General features: G+C 41.3%; 1 protein-coding gene across 3 annotated transcripts in view; it reads left to right on the top strand.

Moving 5' to 3' along the window:
• Positions 1-17,189, top strand: part of SH3PXD2A (SH3 and PX domains 2A) — a 373,845-nt gene that overhangs the window by 139,566 nt on the left and 217,090 nt on the right. For all 3 annotated transcript variants that reach the window (XM_056529706.1, XM_056529705.1, XM_056529708.1), the window contains exon 3: positions 13,527-13,602. In XM_056529706.1, the coding sequence (XP_056385681.1) occupies positions 13,527-13,602 (76 nt within the window). The remainder of the gene's footprint in view (positions 1-13,526; positions 13,603-17,189) is intronic.

Here is a 17,189-nt window from a genome sequence, read left to right as displayed (position 1 = left end):
TGAAAACCAATACAGGGGGGAAATGAGGCAAAGAGGCATCACCACCTGCAAACACTACATATGATCATCTAATATTGATATAAAAGGGACTATAATGGAAAGTGCATAGCATAGCAAATAAAGGCATCAGCCTAAAAATATGACTCAAAGCAGTTCCCTATCAGCCCTATGATACAGTGACCCCCCGACCTACAATGGCCCTGACATACATTAATTTCAACATGCGATGGCTTCTCAGAGGCCATCGCATGTTGAAGGCAGCATCAACATACGATGCTTTTTTATGTCGGGGCCATCGCATAAACGGCTATCCGGCAGCGCAGACTACTTCAGCTGCCACCGGATAGCCGTTTACGGTGCCCCGTGTGGTCCGGTGACGATCATTTACCTGTCCTCGGGGCTCCGGCGCGTCCTCTTCGGGATCCCCTCCATCATCGGCGCTCTCCATCGATGTCATCACGTCGCTGCACATGCTGTCCCATCATCCAATAGGAGCGGCGTGCGTAGCGACGTGATGGCGGTGACGGAGAGCGCGGATGCCGGGGAAACAGAGGCCTTGCCGGAGCATCGGGGACACCCCGGGGATGCGGCGACAGCGATGGACGGCGACACCCCGGGCAGCGGTGACGGTCCGGAGTAGTGGGGACAGGTGAGTACAACTTCCTCTAACAGTGGTCTTCAAACTGCGGACCTCCAGATGTTGCAAAACTACAACACCCAGCATGCACGGACAGCCGTTGGCTGTCCGGGCATGCTGGGTGTTGTAGTTTTGCAACATCTGGAGGTCCCCAGGTTGTAAACCACTGTCCTATACTTTACATTGCACGGATCCCTCAACATACAATGGTTTCAACAAACGATGGTCCATTTGGAACAGATTACCATCGTATGTTGAGGGACCACTGTACCTACATCACAAAGTGCAAACAGTGCAGACAGCAGGAGTGACGCCACCCCAACGTACGTTTCGGTAAGGTCCTTCGTCCTGGGGGTGGCCTTTGCACCTTGTGAGGTAGGTATCATAGGGCTGATAGGGAACTGCTTTGAGTCATATTTTTAGGCTGATGCCTTTATTTGCTATGCTATGCACTTTCCATTATAGTCCCTTTTATATCAATATTAGATGATAATATGTAGTGTTTGCAGGTGGTGATGCCTCTTTGTCTCATCCCCCCCCCCCTCCCCCCTGTATTGGTTTTCTCTCTCTTTCCCTTTTATAATATTTTTGCCATATTTTGTTTTAATCATGTTATAAATAAATAATAACTTGTAAACAACAATTGAATGATTCCACGAGTTTTTGGTGTTTTTGTGAAATAACAAAGGAGTTCATTATGAAGCTCACATAGAGGGACATTTATCAATGTTTGCTTATGTATTCTTTTTTTTAGTAATTTTTTCCTTACTTTTTTTTTGCTTGTGTGCGATGTATTTATCAACTGGTTTCAGCCTGTTGATAATTTTTTTTCACGTAAGCAATTTTTCTTTTTTTACTTTGGTAGTAGCTTTTTTTGCTCCATGTTTGAGCTGGAGTAAATTTAGTCAATTTTTAACCCTGTTAATAAATACCTGACTACGGGTAGTCCTTTTTAAAATTATTACTACGTAGTTAATTTTTGGAAAACTTGCTTTTCTCGCTTTCCAGTCAAAATGTTGCACGAAAAATCGCGTAGTCGCAGTTGCGACAATTTTGCGACAATTATAGTAAAGAAAACCTGACTAAACCCGTTGATAAATGTCCATAATAGTTGTTATGAACCATTCTCCTCTATTTTTACGTGGTACACATAGTTATATATAAAAGATTTTCTTTCCTTATAACTATTTATTAACATATTTAATACCTTTTAGAAGGAGGTTTAACACATTTTTATTGCTATTTATGTTAATACATAAACTCAAGTGGCATAAAACTCCAGAGATAGGAATAAACTCTCTGCAAAGTGATGTGGAATATGATGGGGACACATAAATATAAGATTATCATGAGCTTATTATGGAACCATTATGCAAACCTAGTAGGAATGTTAAAGGGGTACTCCACTGGAAAAAAAAATGTCTTCTTAATTAACTGGTTCCAGAAAGTTAAAAAGATTTGTGAATTACTTCTATTTTAAAATCTTAACCCTTCCAGTACTTATCAGCTGCTGTATGTTCCAAAGGAAGTTATTTTCTTTTTGAATTTCCTTTCTGTCTGACCACAGTGCTCTCTGCTGACAACTCTGTCCATGACAGGAACTGTCCAGAGTAGGAGCAAATCCCCATAGCAAACCTATCCTGCTCTGGAGAGTTCCTAAAATGGACAAAGGTGTCAGCAGAGAGCACTGTGGTCAGACAGAAAGGAAATTCAAAAAGAAAAGAACTTTCTGTGGAGCATACAGCAGCTGATAAATACTGGAAAGATTAAGAATTTTAAATAGAAGTAATTTACAAATCTGTTTATCTTTCTGGCACCAGTTGAATAAAATAAAATAAAAATGTTTTCCAGGGGATTATCCCTTTAAGCACTCTTAAAGGGGTACTACCATGGAAAAGTTTTTTTTTTTTAAATCAACTGGTGCCAGAAAGTTAAACAGATTTGTAAATCACTTCTATTAAAAAAAATCTTAATCCTTCCAGTACTTTTTAGGGGCTGTATACTAAAGAGAAATCCAAAAAAGTGGTCCTGCCCACAGTGCTCTCTGCTGTCCATTTTAGGAACTGGAGAAAATCCCCATAGCAAACATATGCTTCCCTGGACAGATCCTAAAATGGACAGCAGAGGTCAGCAGAGAGAACTGCGGTCAGGACATCACAGGAAATGCATTTCTTTTTGGATTTCTCTTTAGTATACAGCCCCTAAAAAGTACTGGAAGGATTAAGATTTTTTAATAGAAGTAATTTACAAATCTGTTTAACTTTCTGGCACAGTTGATTTAAAAAAAAAGTTTTCTACAGTAGTACCCCTTTAAGGTGACCACAGATTACTTATGAGGGTGCAGCGTTACCATCCACAGTATAGAACAGTGTTTCCCAACCAGGGTGCCTGCAGATGTGGAAAAACTACAACTCCCAGCATGCCCGGACAGCCAACGGCTGTCCGGGCATGCTGGGAGTTGTAGTTTTGGAACAGCTGGGGGCACCCCGGGAAACACTGGTATAGAAGAACACACTTAGCTGATTACTAATGTGCAAGACCCATAATAACTGTCAGTGACGATTATACTTCTTATGGGGCATTGTGCAGATGCAATAGTCTCCATTAGTGATGTAGCTTCAGAAAAGCTATATAATCTCAATAACATGCCCAGCAAACAGTCCTGATGTCATTCAGGTTTAACATATATGGTATTAAATGGAGAAAATGACTCAATGACAAAGCTTCATCTTGCAATAATGAGCAGTCGCCTCTGAGCAACGTTAGAACCAGCTTGATGTAAGATATTACCATATTTATCATAAGTGAAGTCAAGGTCTCAATAAGGTCACATATCATGAAATCCAAAGAAGAAGCAGAGGAATGTATTATTGTTGATGAACCCATCATTTGCTCCTCTGCTTGATAAAAACAAGTCCATAAACAATTAAAATAATGTCCTTAATTTGTTAGATTTTTTTTAATAAGGCCAGGACGTTCAGGGACCATCCTGTAAAGCTGGAGAGAATGCTAGTCCGTTACTGTATGGAATACATTTGTGCTGTATATTGTTTTGTATTGATTATGTACAATACATGCTCCATTTTTATTTCTTTAATCCTAGACAGCACCTTTTTTTCCTGGACAGTCTCTGATTTTTGGATGTCAAAATGCTTTTTTTTATGGGTTTGGCAGCAATTGGGTTATGAGGATATTATATATATATTCTGTGGAGAAAAGAACGAGTTTCCCAGCTCCTTATTTTTTCCAGTAGAACGCCATCTATTTGACATCTCATAATTCTTACAAATTGAAGGGGAATTTTCTTGATTTAAACCAGTTTTATAGATCCTTTTAACATCTACGTAGTGAAATTCAATCTGTCTGTTCATGTGTTTTTGTCAGTTTATATATCCTTTATAGTAAATGGTTGGAGTAAAATTACACCCATGCTGTTCTTGATGTTGCTATAATGCTTCTAACACATTATTTTTGGTTTAACTGGTATATCCATTTTTGCAGCATATCTCCTTACTGTTATCACCAGCTCGGCAACAAATATAAAAAGATCAATTATATCCACACTTTTTGCCCTTTCTGTTGCATAGAGCAGCTATCATTATTGGGGGGGGGGGGGGGGGCTGTGCCTATAAACCACTATCCCTGCCTACTTGCTCATCTGACCTAAATGATGGACCGACAACTTGGAGTTGGTCCCTTCCTTGCGCTAAAGTGCATTGCGTCGAAGTCAACAAAACAAACAACTGTACAAAGTCGAGAAACAAGTCAGGAACATAACGGAACCAATAAACAGATATATAAATGCAAACAAGGCAATATATAGCATACTAAAATACAGTTCAGAGACCGAAATCAAGACTAGATATGAGGATAAGTTTACAGCAGACAAACCAGGTAATGCAGGGGAAGAACAGGTTAACTGAATGTCAGAACACTAAACGGGTCAGGAAATATAGAACACTGTTCACACTGGTGCGTACAAAAAATTAGCCCAGAAAAATTATCCCAACCAACATCACTTTATTAATCACAAATCAATAACAACCAGGTAGAAAAAAAAACATTAAAAATACCCACCCTATAAAATACACACATACACACACACAAAATAGCAGGATATCACGGGGAACCTAATTAATAAGTTTATGTGCTATGTATAACAATCCTATCAGCATGCTATTATATTATGTACACATCAAGTACAGTACCTGACTGCGACATGCTGAATACGTCCCCGGGAGCTCCTGCCACCTCGACACGTGTTTCGGGCAAATCCCTTTCTCAAGAAGCTTCTTGAGAAAGGGATTTGCCCGAAACACGTGTCAAGGTGGCAGGAGCTCCCAGGGACGTATTCAGCATGTTTGCCCAGATATCCTCCTGAGGACGGTGCTGAGGCACCGAAACTAGTAGAGGGGGGCAAATTCTGTAATTTTAATCTGTGCCACAGTTGCCAGATAAAGGGGAAACTGCAGTTCCCCACAAACTAATCACTTGGGGTTTATCCCTATTTATATGCACAAATGTTTCTGTGACATTTAAGTTTTAATCATTGTCACATGGTACATACAATTTTAATAATGATATACAATAAAAGTTACATTTTATAAGGGTTGTCCCTAAAGGGATCTGTTCCTCGGGCTTTGTGCCCTGGGGTTTTGGTATTTGATTTAAGGAACACACTAGACACCCCACTCCAAGCATGGAGGGACATCAATACCAAAGCCAAATAGGCTCCTAGCCAGTGGGAAATCTCCACTGAGTGATTAGAATACTAGCCTAGGAGGAAACAAAAATCCAAAATACAAGCAAACACAGGTACAGGCACAAGACTCACTCACTACTAGATAGACGGATTAGCCCAAGGCTCAGAAGAGGATTCTATCCCTGGAGATGCAGGATCAAACAAGGTCAAAACAGGACTAACAAAACGCACAGTGTGATTACAGACTAAGGCAACACAAAGCAAATGCAGAACGAACATACACAAATACTAAAACCCAACAAATGTACTAAAAACTAAGCAGGCTAAAATCTATATATCAAACAAGACAGACAAGCATGGTTAAAACTCAGGACAGAGTGCACAGACCTAGTGAATATAATGCAAACATGGTCAGAATACAGGTCTAATCACCAGCCCAGAACAGCACCTGAAGAGGCTTTATATATCCTCCCAGTGCTGAAGTCAAGAAGGTTAACTCTTCCCATCCCAGGGAGAATTGACTAAGACTCTGTTCAGACACAAGCCTAATGTCTGAACAGGACCCAACAACTCTCCGCCATGCCTCTGCTCTGCTCTGGGTCTGTCCTTAGAAGGCATTTCCTCCTTCACATTCTTAAAGGACCAATGTAAATGCAAATGCTGCTAATATGTACCCTTCCAGCATTATCTATTTACGGCTGTTCCTCCCATCATCCTGTGCCTGAGCAATTTGGAAGTTTCATAGTGTCAGTGTATGCCCTGTGCCCCTCTATCTTGACTCTGTTCCTGCCTAATCCTTCTATACTATCTACATTCTCATGTGCCTGACCCTGACCTTGTGTAGCCTGCCTTCACCCACTTTCCTGTCTGTGACATTGTCTCTGCCTGACTCCTGTGTATTGCCTATCCAGTGCTTGACCTGGATTACTGACTGTGCTCCCTTGACTGATCCCCTGGAGAAAAAATCCTGGAAAATATGAAAAATGTAACATTAAAAACCATATACTCTTGAATTAGAAAGACCAAGGTGACAGCCAGAATGAAATTAAGGTATTGTATTGGCAAGAGGAATAATGTCATGTTGGACTGTCATCCATTTATCTCAAGTACACTGTGTTTTTATAGACTGTATTTAGCTTCTGTAAACAACAGATACCAACTACAGTCATGGCTGTAAATGTTGGCACCCCTGAGATTTTTCAAGAAAATGAAGTATTTCTCACAGAAAGGGATTGCAGCAACACATGTTTTGCTATACACATGTTTATTCCCTTTGTGTGTATTGGAACTAAACCAAAAGAGGGAGGAAAAAAGTAAATTGGACATAATGTCACACCAAACTCCAAAAATGGGCTGGACAAAATTATTGGCACCCATAACTTAATATTTAGTTGCACACCCTTTGGAAAAAAATAACTGAAATCAGTTGCTTCCTATAACCATCAATAAGCTTCTTACACCTCTCAGCCGGAATGTGGGACCACTCTTCCTTTGCAAACTGCTCCAGGTCTCTCTTATTGGAAGGTGCCTTTTCCCAACAGCAATTTTAAGATCTCTCCACAGGTGTTCAATGGGATTTAGATCTGGACTTATTGCTGGCCACTTCAGAACTCTCCAGCGCTTTGTTGCCATCCATTTCTGGGGGCTTTTGACGTATGTTTGGGGTCATTGTCCTTCTGGAAGACTCAAGATCTCAGATGCAAACCCAGCTTTCTGACAATGGGCTGTACAGTGCAACCCAAATCTGTTGGTAATCCTCAGATTTCTTTAATATAGCAACCCCAAAACATAATTGAATCATTGAGTCTCATCTGAGCACATGACGTTTTCTCAGAAGCAGTTTGGCTTACTCAAGTTCATTTTGGCAAAATGTAGTCTTGCTTTTTTTTGTCTCTGTTTCAGCAGTGGGGTCCTCCTGGGTCTCCTGCCATATTGTTTCATTTCATTTAAATATCGACAGATAATTTGCACTGACAATGATGCTCCCTGAGCCTGCAGGGCAGCTTGAATATCTTTGGAACTTGTTTGGGGCTGCTTATTCACCATCCAGACTATCCTGCGTTAACACCTTTCATCAATTTTTCTCTTCCATCCATGCCCATGGAGATTAGCTACAGTGCCATGTGTTGCAAACTTCTTGATAATGTTGCGCACTGTGGACAAAGGCAAATCTAGATCTCTGCAGATGGACTTGTAACCTTGAGATTGTTGATACTTTTTGATTGTTGATAATTTTTTCCCCACAATTTTAGTTCTCAAGTCCTCAGACAGTTTTCTTCTCTTTCTGTTGTCCATGCTTAGTGTCGCGCATACACAGACACACGATGCAAAGACTAAGTGAACTTCTCTCCTTTTTATCTGCTTTCAGGTGTGATTTTTATATTGTTCACACCTGTTACTTGCCCCAGGTGAGTTTAAAGGAGCATCACATGCTTGAAACAATCTTATTATTCCACAATTTTGAAAAGGTGCCAATAATTTTGTCCAGCCCATTTTTTGGAGTTTGGTGTGACATTATGTCCAATTTGCTTTTTTCCCTCCGTTTTTTGTTTTAGTTCCAATACTCACTGCAATCCTTTTCTGTTAGAAATACTTCATTTTCTAGAAAAATTTCAGGGGTGCCAACATTTACGGCCATGACTGTGTGTGTATATATATATATATATATATATATATATACATATATATATATATATATATATATATATATATATATATATATTTTTTTTTTTTTTTTTTACTTATGTTTACACATCTGGCTACATTTATGTTTCAGTTTATTAGGCAGCCGTTGGCTAATGGCCAGTGCTAGATTCTGTGGCGGGAAACAGCTTGTAGACTTGAGTTTGTGGCATAAGTGAACTTGTACATTTTGTTTTGACCAATACTAATGCAATATTGCTGCTGTTTATCTGCATGTTGGTAAAGTAACAGACTTGACAAACTCTTGATGTAGAGAATACAATGAGCATCTACTGGCTACATCATGAGTATTGCACCCACCCCCCTTTGCTTTTAGCTAGTGATGTAATACGATTGTAGCCACCATTAACTCCTTGGCGAAGGGGCTGCTGCAGGGCCATGTGGTGTGTCTCTGCTGCTGCAATTGGTGTTGGAGTAGCATTTGGGCAGTATTAGCTTTATATTTATGGTTAAAATGTACCTTTTATATCACAGAAGATAATGCTTATATAAGTTACTAACTAGGTAATACAGATTCTTTACATATCTTTTTTATGTGTGCATTAGAGGGTGTGAGATGCAGGGCAGATGTAATTACCCATGGGGCAGATGGCATTAACCCCTTGTATTCGTGATGTCAGGGCGTGGTTTATCCTCAATACCATCCGAAGGTATATCGATGTCAAGTTACGGATAACGGTAGCTTTACTGAGGGAAGACAGTTAGTAAAGTCTATACAGTTCAGCCAGGGCCAATGGAGGTAACCAGTGACTTCAGAGACCGGGCTTGCTGGGACTTGCAGTAGACTTGGACAATTTATTCCAGGCCACTCTGACTTGACAATAGATGACTGTGACTGACTTGACTTGAGACTGACAATGCTGTGGTTGTTGCTTACTTGAAGACTTGTGGCTGCTGGACTGACTTGAGGCTCCTATGGACTCCAGACACACTCTAGGACTTGACTGCACTGCAAGTCAGCAGAAAGAGAGAGCAGAGGCTCCACCCAGGGCTTTTATGGGGGAGGCTCTGCGGGATCCCATTGGTCTCCCTTAAGTCACCTGGTCACTGATACCTCCTGGGTAACAATCACATGACAACTCACATGGCAAACAGTCTTAAAGTGACAACGCTTTCTTTACACATTACACAGTATAATACATAATAAACATATGTACATGGGGAACAGATGCAAGGGGGACCCAGGAGACACTGAAGGGAGGCTGCCTGACCGTACTGGGCTACCACATGTGTATTTGTCTCACAAATCCCTCTGTTCTGCTGCTCACTCATTCTGACATCCACTGCTCAGGCAAACATCCATGCAGATTTTATTGCATATTGGCTGTCCGGGCATGATTGGAGTTGTAGTTTTGCAACAGCTGGGGGGCCACAGTTTGAAGATCAATTCTATAGAACATGAAGATGAAATAATTGAGGTCTGCTTCAATATGTTCACCCTACTGTTATCTTTATTGACCATATGTCAACTGATGGGCTAGAGGCCACACAAGCATTATAATTCCATCCTAAATAGTTGCTGAATATTCAGCTTTTCTACACCAGCACAGACAGTTATTTTTTTTACTGTAGAAGTAGTGAGCCTTTGGAACTCTCTGCCAGAGGAAGTGGTCATGGTAAACTCAATAAATGGTATAGGGTATCAGCCTCAATAAATGGTAAACTCAATAAATGGTATAAAGGGTAATTGGTATCAGCCTCATAGGGTTTTTCTTGCCTTCTTCTGGATCAACACAGTAGGTACACTAAAAGAATATAGGTCGAACTTGATGGACTTTTCTTTTTTCAACTTTTTCAACTATGTACCCATGTTCCTTGCAACAACATATTACCATTTGGTTGCTTTAGTTCTGTACATTTCCATCTTTTCTCGCTCTGACTCTATATACAGAATCCATTATTTATGTTGAAGCCTTCACTTTTGTAAAGGAAGTTTTTCTTGCTCAGAAGTCCTGTCTAATGTCCTGGTGGAGGGCTAGCAAAATAAAGTTTCCATCTATCATGTATTATGTAGGCCTGTATAAAAATACAACTTTTTTTCTGTTTTTGAAATGGTCTGACATCTGTTCTTCTGAAGTGAAATGCAAATAGGTGGGTGGTCTGAGGTATACAGTATTCCTTACATTACTAGGCAATCAAGTGACCACCATTAAAAGACTGCATAGACTTCTTCTTTACAACTTTTTACCAAAGTTGGGCATAAGTGGACTGTACAAGCCTAACAGCTTCCATACGATTGGGAGCTTTAATCAGTCCATTTATATTAGAAAGAAATATCCTTGGATCCTGAAAAGAACATATTGGATGGTTTCCAGCTAGTTTTGGACTAAAAATACACATAGGTAAATAAACTGAGGTCTAGGCAAGGAAATTGTGTATGGACATCCCCATTGAAACATATTGAAGGCCTGTTTGACATCTGTTACTACCTTAAATACTAATGTTTTTACAGCTAAAGGCAACAATATGAGATACAAGCTGCCTTTTCTTTCACATGTGGTCACATTTGCTGCTTCAGATACAGTACATGTCGATTGATAACATTTTCTCTGCCTCTGTTAATATTTTGCTAGGGCCTTTGTGTGTAAAGGGGTACTCCTGGCAATTTTTTTAATTTAATCTATATGTCTGGGCTGCTACCATTAAAATTATTTATCTTGCCTCCTACCGCTCCCCTAATGCCACTGATATCAGTCTCCCATCCACTGGCCCTGCTCTTCTTCCGATCTTCCTAACACATCACATTGCGCTCATTAAATCGCAGGCTTCAGCGATGTCCTGCTTTGGTAATTGATAGGCTGAGCGTCAGTGTCATGTAATAGGCCCGATCCCGGTGAAGTGGAGTGACTCGTAGCCGAATGTGACTCTCCACACAGGGATACATGGTCACATTCCGCTACAGGGACACAGTTTTCTTCATTACACCAGGTGGGAGAAACTTTGCCCTCATCCCCAAATATGTAGAAAAAAGCCAGGGAAACTCACCAAATGTGTAAACTTCAATGCTTCTTTATTGTGCCATGAAGGGTACAGACAATGAAGGACATGGGTGGACGGTACACAGGGGGACGCTCGTTTGGGGCTACGGTGCCGTTTCGCAAGATGTGCTTCAACTTTGTCCTCATCCCTCTGAGAGAGGGTAGCGGGGATGGAGTGAGAAGGATGCAGGCTCTAAAGCAGAAAACTGTGCCCTGTGCGGAGGGTCACATTCGTAGACATCGTTTTCTTAATTACACAGGCCTTATTCCTGGTGCTGGGCCTGTTTCATTACCGAACCGGGATGTCGATATATTTAAATGAGTCGTGCAAGATAAGAAACACTATTTTAGATAGAAAAGTCTGGAAGCCTTTATTTTTATAGTGATTGTAGAGATCCCATTTTTGGCATGCTTTTAGGTTGGCTGAAATACATCCTAGAACTCTAGGATAGAGCTTTCTTAAGAAAACTATTTTAGTCCCCCCCCCCAATCTTTACTTTGAAGGTTATGGTGACAACCAAAAAGGTTTTTCCAACAGGCAGGTGGTAGCTGTGCCATCTGCATGTAAAGCCACTTACTGCTGGCTTGTATCTGATGTAGCTACCATATTTTTTGCCATATAAGATGCTCCGGCATATAAGACGCACCCAATTTTAAAGGATGAAAATCTAGAAAAAAAAAATATTCTGAACCTTCAACCTGCGGACCTCCAGGTGTTGCAAAACTACAACTCCCAGCATGCCCGGACAGCCGTTGGCTGTCCGGGCATGCCAGGAGTTGTAGTGTTGCATCGTCTGGAGGTCCGCAGGTTGAAGACCACTGGTACAGGAGGCAATACTCACGTGTCCCCGCCGCTTCGGACCCGTCACCGCTGCCCTGGATGTCGCCCTCCATCGCTGTTGCCGCGTCCCCAGGGTGTCACCGTCGCTCCGGGAACGTCTCTGCTGCCTGGTATCCTCGCTCTCCGTCGCCGCCATCACGTCGCTACGCACGCCGCTCCTATTGGATGACGGGACGGCGTGCACGACGATGTGATGACGATGAAGGAGAGCGCCGGCCATGCAGGGGATCCCGGCATGGAGCAGACACCGAGGAGGCAGGTAAGGTCCCTCTCGGTTTCCTGTAAGCTGTTCGGGACACCGCGATTTCACCACAGCGGTCCCGAACAGCCCGACTGAGCAGGCGGGTTAGTGTCACTTTCGCTTCAGACACGGCGGTCAGCTTTGATCGCCGCGTCTGAAGGGTTAATACGCGATCGGTGATGTCCTGTATTAGCCGTGGGTCCCGGCCGTTGATGGCCACAGGGACAGGTTTTAATGTGTATTTGCCAAAAAGTGCGTTGTTCTTGCCTAATCAGACTCTGTGTTCCAGCGTTTTGGCAAGGTTACTCTTATTTGACACAGTAGTGCATATTTACCGTATGCCTTGGGAAAAGTCTTGGGGGGGACATTTATCAAGGTATTTAGAGCCTTTTATTTTTTTTGCTTACAAAAGTCACACAAAAAGTCGCACATGCACTTAAGCACTTTTTTTGTGGGAGTTTTGTGAGTAAGCAAAAAGTTACAAACAGTCTTACTTAAGCAAATCTCAGTTTTCACTTTGCAGTGGTCGGGTATGTATGATGTGCGAAAGTCGCATGTAGGCAAATCAAAGTCGCAAACCCCTTACAAAAATTCACAAGTCTACTCCAGGTCTGATCTGGAGTACAAAACTCCCATACGTGAGCAAATTAAAAAAGTCGCAAAAAAGTCTCAGCTGCAACTTTTTTTTGTTTTGCTTATGTGCTCCATATTTATCAACTCCCTGTGATAGCATGATAGATATGTAGCACATAAGCAAAACTAAAGCAAAAAAAAAAAGGCTTCAGAGCGGGGTTTGGGTTGGGGTTTTCTGGATGAAGTAGAGCAGTCTGATGCACTTTTCCATTGAGCCAGATCCAGTAGAAGAAAAAAAGTATACTGTAAGGTATAATGTGTAAAAGGTCTTAGCAATTCTTTTCTGTCTAACTGTTGTGGAACTATACGTTTTATTATGCTCAGTCACTGGAGCCTTAAAGGGGTACTCCGCTGCTCAGCGCTTGGAACAAACTGTTCCGAACGCTGGAGCCAGCACCGGGAGCTCGTGATGTCATAGCCTCGCCCCCTCATGACATCATGCCCCACCCCCTTAATGCAAGTCTATGGGAGGGGGCGTGACTTGCATTAAGGGGCAGAACGTGGTGTCATGAGGGGGAGGGGCTATGACGTCACAAACTCCCGGCGCCGTCTCCAGCGTTCGGAACAGTTTGTTCCAAACTCTGAGCAGTGGAATACCCCTTTAAAGCTTCATAAGGCGTATGGATAGCATTGCTAATATTATATAGTTCATTGGTTATGATGTTATAACCATTTTATACTATGAATAGTCATACTATACTACGAATTATACTTTGTGAATGATATACCTTGTAATGTGTACATTTTTTTCCGATGATCTTTCCTAATATATTCTCAATTTTCTGTTGCAGATGCAAGTTTTGGATAAATTTCCTATTGAAGCCGGACAGAAGGATCCAAAGCAAAGAATAATACCATTTCTGCCAGGTAAAACACACATTCTGGGCAAGATTTATCATTCTGGCTGAGACAAAATAAATGTGACAGGTCTCCTTTAAAGGGGAGAAGGGAGAGGCCCTGTGTCTTTCTTCTATAGGACATACCTTATTGGTGAATCCTCAGACTGGGGGTTTCTGCCATTTCCTAGGCCTCTGTACTGTCCTTTGATTTATTATTATAAAATACTTAAGTTAATATGTATATCAATGTACAGATTGGTATACAATTTTTACCATGGGTGGGAATGGTCATGGATGCCAATGTATGCCAACTATCACAGGAAGATTTAACACAGTATAAATGTATGTAATTATTCAGAAATACCCACATATGTCTTATGTATGTGTCTTAATTTTGTTGAATAAACTTCAGAAAGCCATACAGAACTTGTCTTTGGAATAAAAATCGTTAAGGGACTAATACATTGCACTTGCCTATAATTCTGCAGTTCTTTCCCACCAGAATCAACACAATCGGCCTTTGTCAGTGGGAATCCCCATAATACTGATGTCATTTGGCTGAGCACAGCTCGGAAAAGTCCACTCCCTACATCGTATTTTTTTTCTACCTCCAGCCAAAGCAAAATTTGCAGATTGTGAAGTCGAAAAAGTTTTCATTTGGTTTTACTTCATCTTTCTGAACATAACTAAACCTTTTACATTATGAAAGTGTCACATAACCCTAATATAGCCTTCCTTGTGCCAATGTCAATGATCACAGCTACATTATCGGAATTGTTTGTATACATACTGGGGTTTATTTACTAACGTGATCCCGGTTTTGTGCCCGTTCTGCGCATGTTCCGTGCGACACAATTTGTGACCGAAAAAAACAAAACCCTCCACTTTACAAGATAAACCCGGAAAGGGGGCGTGGCCAAGGGAGAAAGTGGGCGTTGCACCAACAAAAGAGGTTGTCCCCGACATTTTTGAAAAATCCCAGCATATTTTCTAAGGTTTCCACAGATAATGTGGTGGATTTGAGGAAAACCCCACAGATCAGAGCATGTGTGAAAAAAGCAAAACCTAGGGAATAGTGCAAAATGTAGGGAAACTTTAGTAAATACCTAGGGGGAAATATCTGTTTGAAATCAAAACCTGCAAAGAAAACTACACTCCACTCTTAGTAAATAAACCTCACTGTTTTTTATATACCCACTACTAATTTTTTTGAATGTTTAAAGGGAACTTATCACCAATTTTATGGTACCCTATGTGAGGGTAGCATAAACTAGTGACAGAGTACTTAAAGGGGTACTCCTGTGCTTACACATCTTATCCCCTATCCAAAGGATAGGGGATAAGATGCCTGATCGCGGGAGTCCCGCCTCTGGGGACCCCCTGGGATCTTGCATGCGGCACCCGTTTGTAATCAGTCCCCGGAGCGTGTTCGCTCCGGGTCTAATTACCGGCGACCACACGGCCGGCGTTGTGTGACGTCACGCCTCCGCCCCCGTGTGACATCACGCTCCGCCCCTCAATGCAAGCCTACGGGAGGGGGCATGACAGCTGTAGGGGATAAGATGTGTAAGCACCGGAGTACCCCTTTAAGTCTATTCTTTTAATGCAGTGGTCCCTTAAGTTACAATATAAATTAGTTTCAGGATGACTATTGTATGTTGAGACCATAACTTTATGGAAACCTGGTAATTGGTTCTGAAGCCCCAAAATGTCATCCAAAAGTAGGAAAAGGTGAGGATAAAAAAAAGAAGTAGATAACTAATACAGGTAAAACAAGTCCTTACATATAAAAGTAAGAAAGATTTTGCCATATATAATGCATTGCCACCGGTTATATGGTAAAATCTGATGACCGTTTCCCTTTAACAGATTCTGTTGGCACCAATGGTGTCAGGTGTGTAACAGATACTGCGGTGCTGTTATTTCTATTGTTCTGTTTTGTAATTGAACATGGCAGGTGTGTACGCAGGCTTATTTAGATTGTGTTTGTCCCTCATTGTGTCTTAGATAACAGTCAATAACTTTATTAGCCATAAATTCGAAAGGGTTCATTTTACTTTTTCTAGCAACTGTATACTACAAGCACCACAGCAAAGAAAAAGAATACGGATTCATGGTCCCTTGAGTTTTGTTATTTCTTGTAGTGGTTCTCACACTTTGTGCTGGGTGTCTTGAGAATTGATGTAGGACTGAAACTTCAGTTTTACCAGTAATATTCTGTAATAGTTGATATTCCCAGCGTAGCTTTATATCATCCACACGAAAGGGTTATTAAGCCAAGTGAATCCAGGACGGGGGATGGCGGACGCTGCCTGCTGTCGTCACTGTTGACATCGATAGAGATTATGTGACAGAAAACAAATGTGAGGATCTGGCATCAGGTCTACATTGCTAAACCTCTCTGTGTGTGCATGTTATAAAATACGTGATGGGTATCTTCAATCTTCTGACCTCTAATTGAAAACAGTAGTATTTCGGTTACTTTTGCAGAAGATTGTGATTTAATAATGTGTGTTTATGGGAAATAGAAAGCTGACTTGTAATTCCAACGCTATGTGACCAACTTAACCGATTGCTTTCCTTGCTGCTCTTAAAAGGGTACTCTGGCGCTCAGACATCTTATCCCCTATGACCCCCATGATCTTGCACGCCGCACCCCATTAAAATCAGTCCCCGGTGCGTGTTCGCTCCGGGTCTGATTACTGTCGATCATGGCGCCTATGACTTGCATTGAGGGGGCAGAGCGGGACGTCACACGGTGGTGGAATCGTGACGTCACAATCTTCCGTTCCCGTGGTCGGGAGCCAGAACTTCCAGCGCTGCCGGAAGCAGATACATGCTATATTGCGGGGGTCCCCAGCGGCGGATAGGGGATAAGATGGATAGGGGATAAGATGTCTAAGCGCCGGAGTACCCCTTTAACTATAAAAAAAATTAGTTATTATTTAAAGTGGCATCTGTGCATAAAGCTTACATACAAGTATGACATAATGATTTCACTTTAACCCCTTAATGACCGAGGGTTTTTCCGTTTTTGCATTTTCGTTTTTTCCTCCTTGCCTTTAAAAAATCATAACTCTTTCAATTTTGCACCTAAAAATCTATATGATGGCTTATTTTTTGCACCACCAATTCTACTTTGTAATGACATCAGTCATTTTGCCCAAAAATGTACGGCAAAACGGAAAAAAAAATAATTGTGAGGCAAAATTGAAAAAAAAAACGCTGTTTTGTAAATTTTGGGGGCTTCCGTTTCTACGTAGTACATTTTTACTGTAAAAATGACACCTTATCTTTATTTTGTAGGTCCATACGATTAAAATGATACCCTACTTATATAGGTTTGATTTTGTCGGACTTCTGGAAAAAATCATAACTACATGCAGGAAAATTAATACGTTTAAAATTGTCATTTTCTGACCCCTATAACTTTTTTATTTTTCCGCATATGGGGCGGTATGAGGGCTCATTCTTTGCGCCGTGATCTGAAGTTTTTAGCGGTACCATTTTTGCATTGATTTTGGACTTTGGAATTTTTTGGCGAGTACGCCATTGACCGTGCGGTTTAATTAACAATATCTTTTTATAATTCGGACATTTCCGCACGCGGCGATA

Source organism: Hyla sarda, chromosome 7 (genome assembly GCF_029499605.1).
Source record: "Hyla sarda isolate aHylSar1 chromosome 7, aHylSar1.hap1, whole genome shotgun sequence".
NCBI classification, from domain to species: Eukaryota; Metazoa; Chordata; class Amphibia; order Anura; family Hylidae; genus Hyla; species Hyla sarda.
Note: the sequence above shows the minus strand (reverse complement) of the source record. Positions and strands in the feature narration are given on the sequence as shown.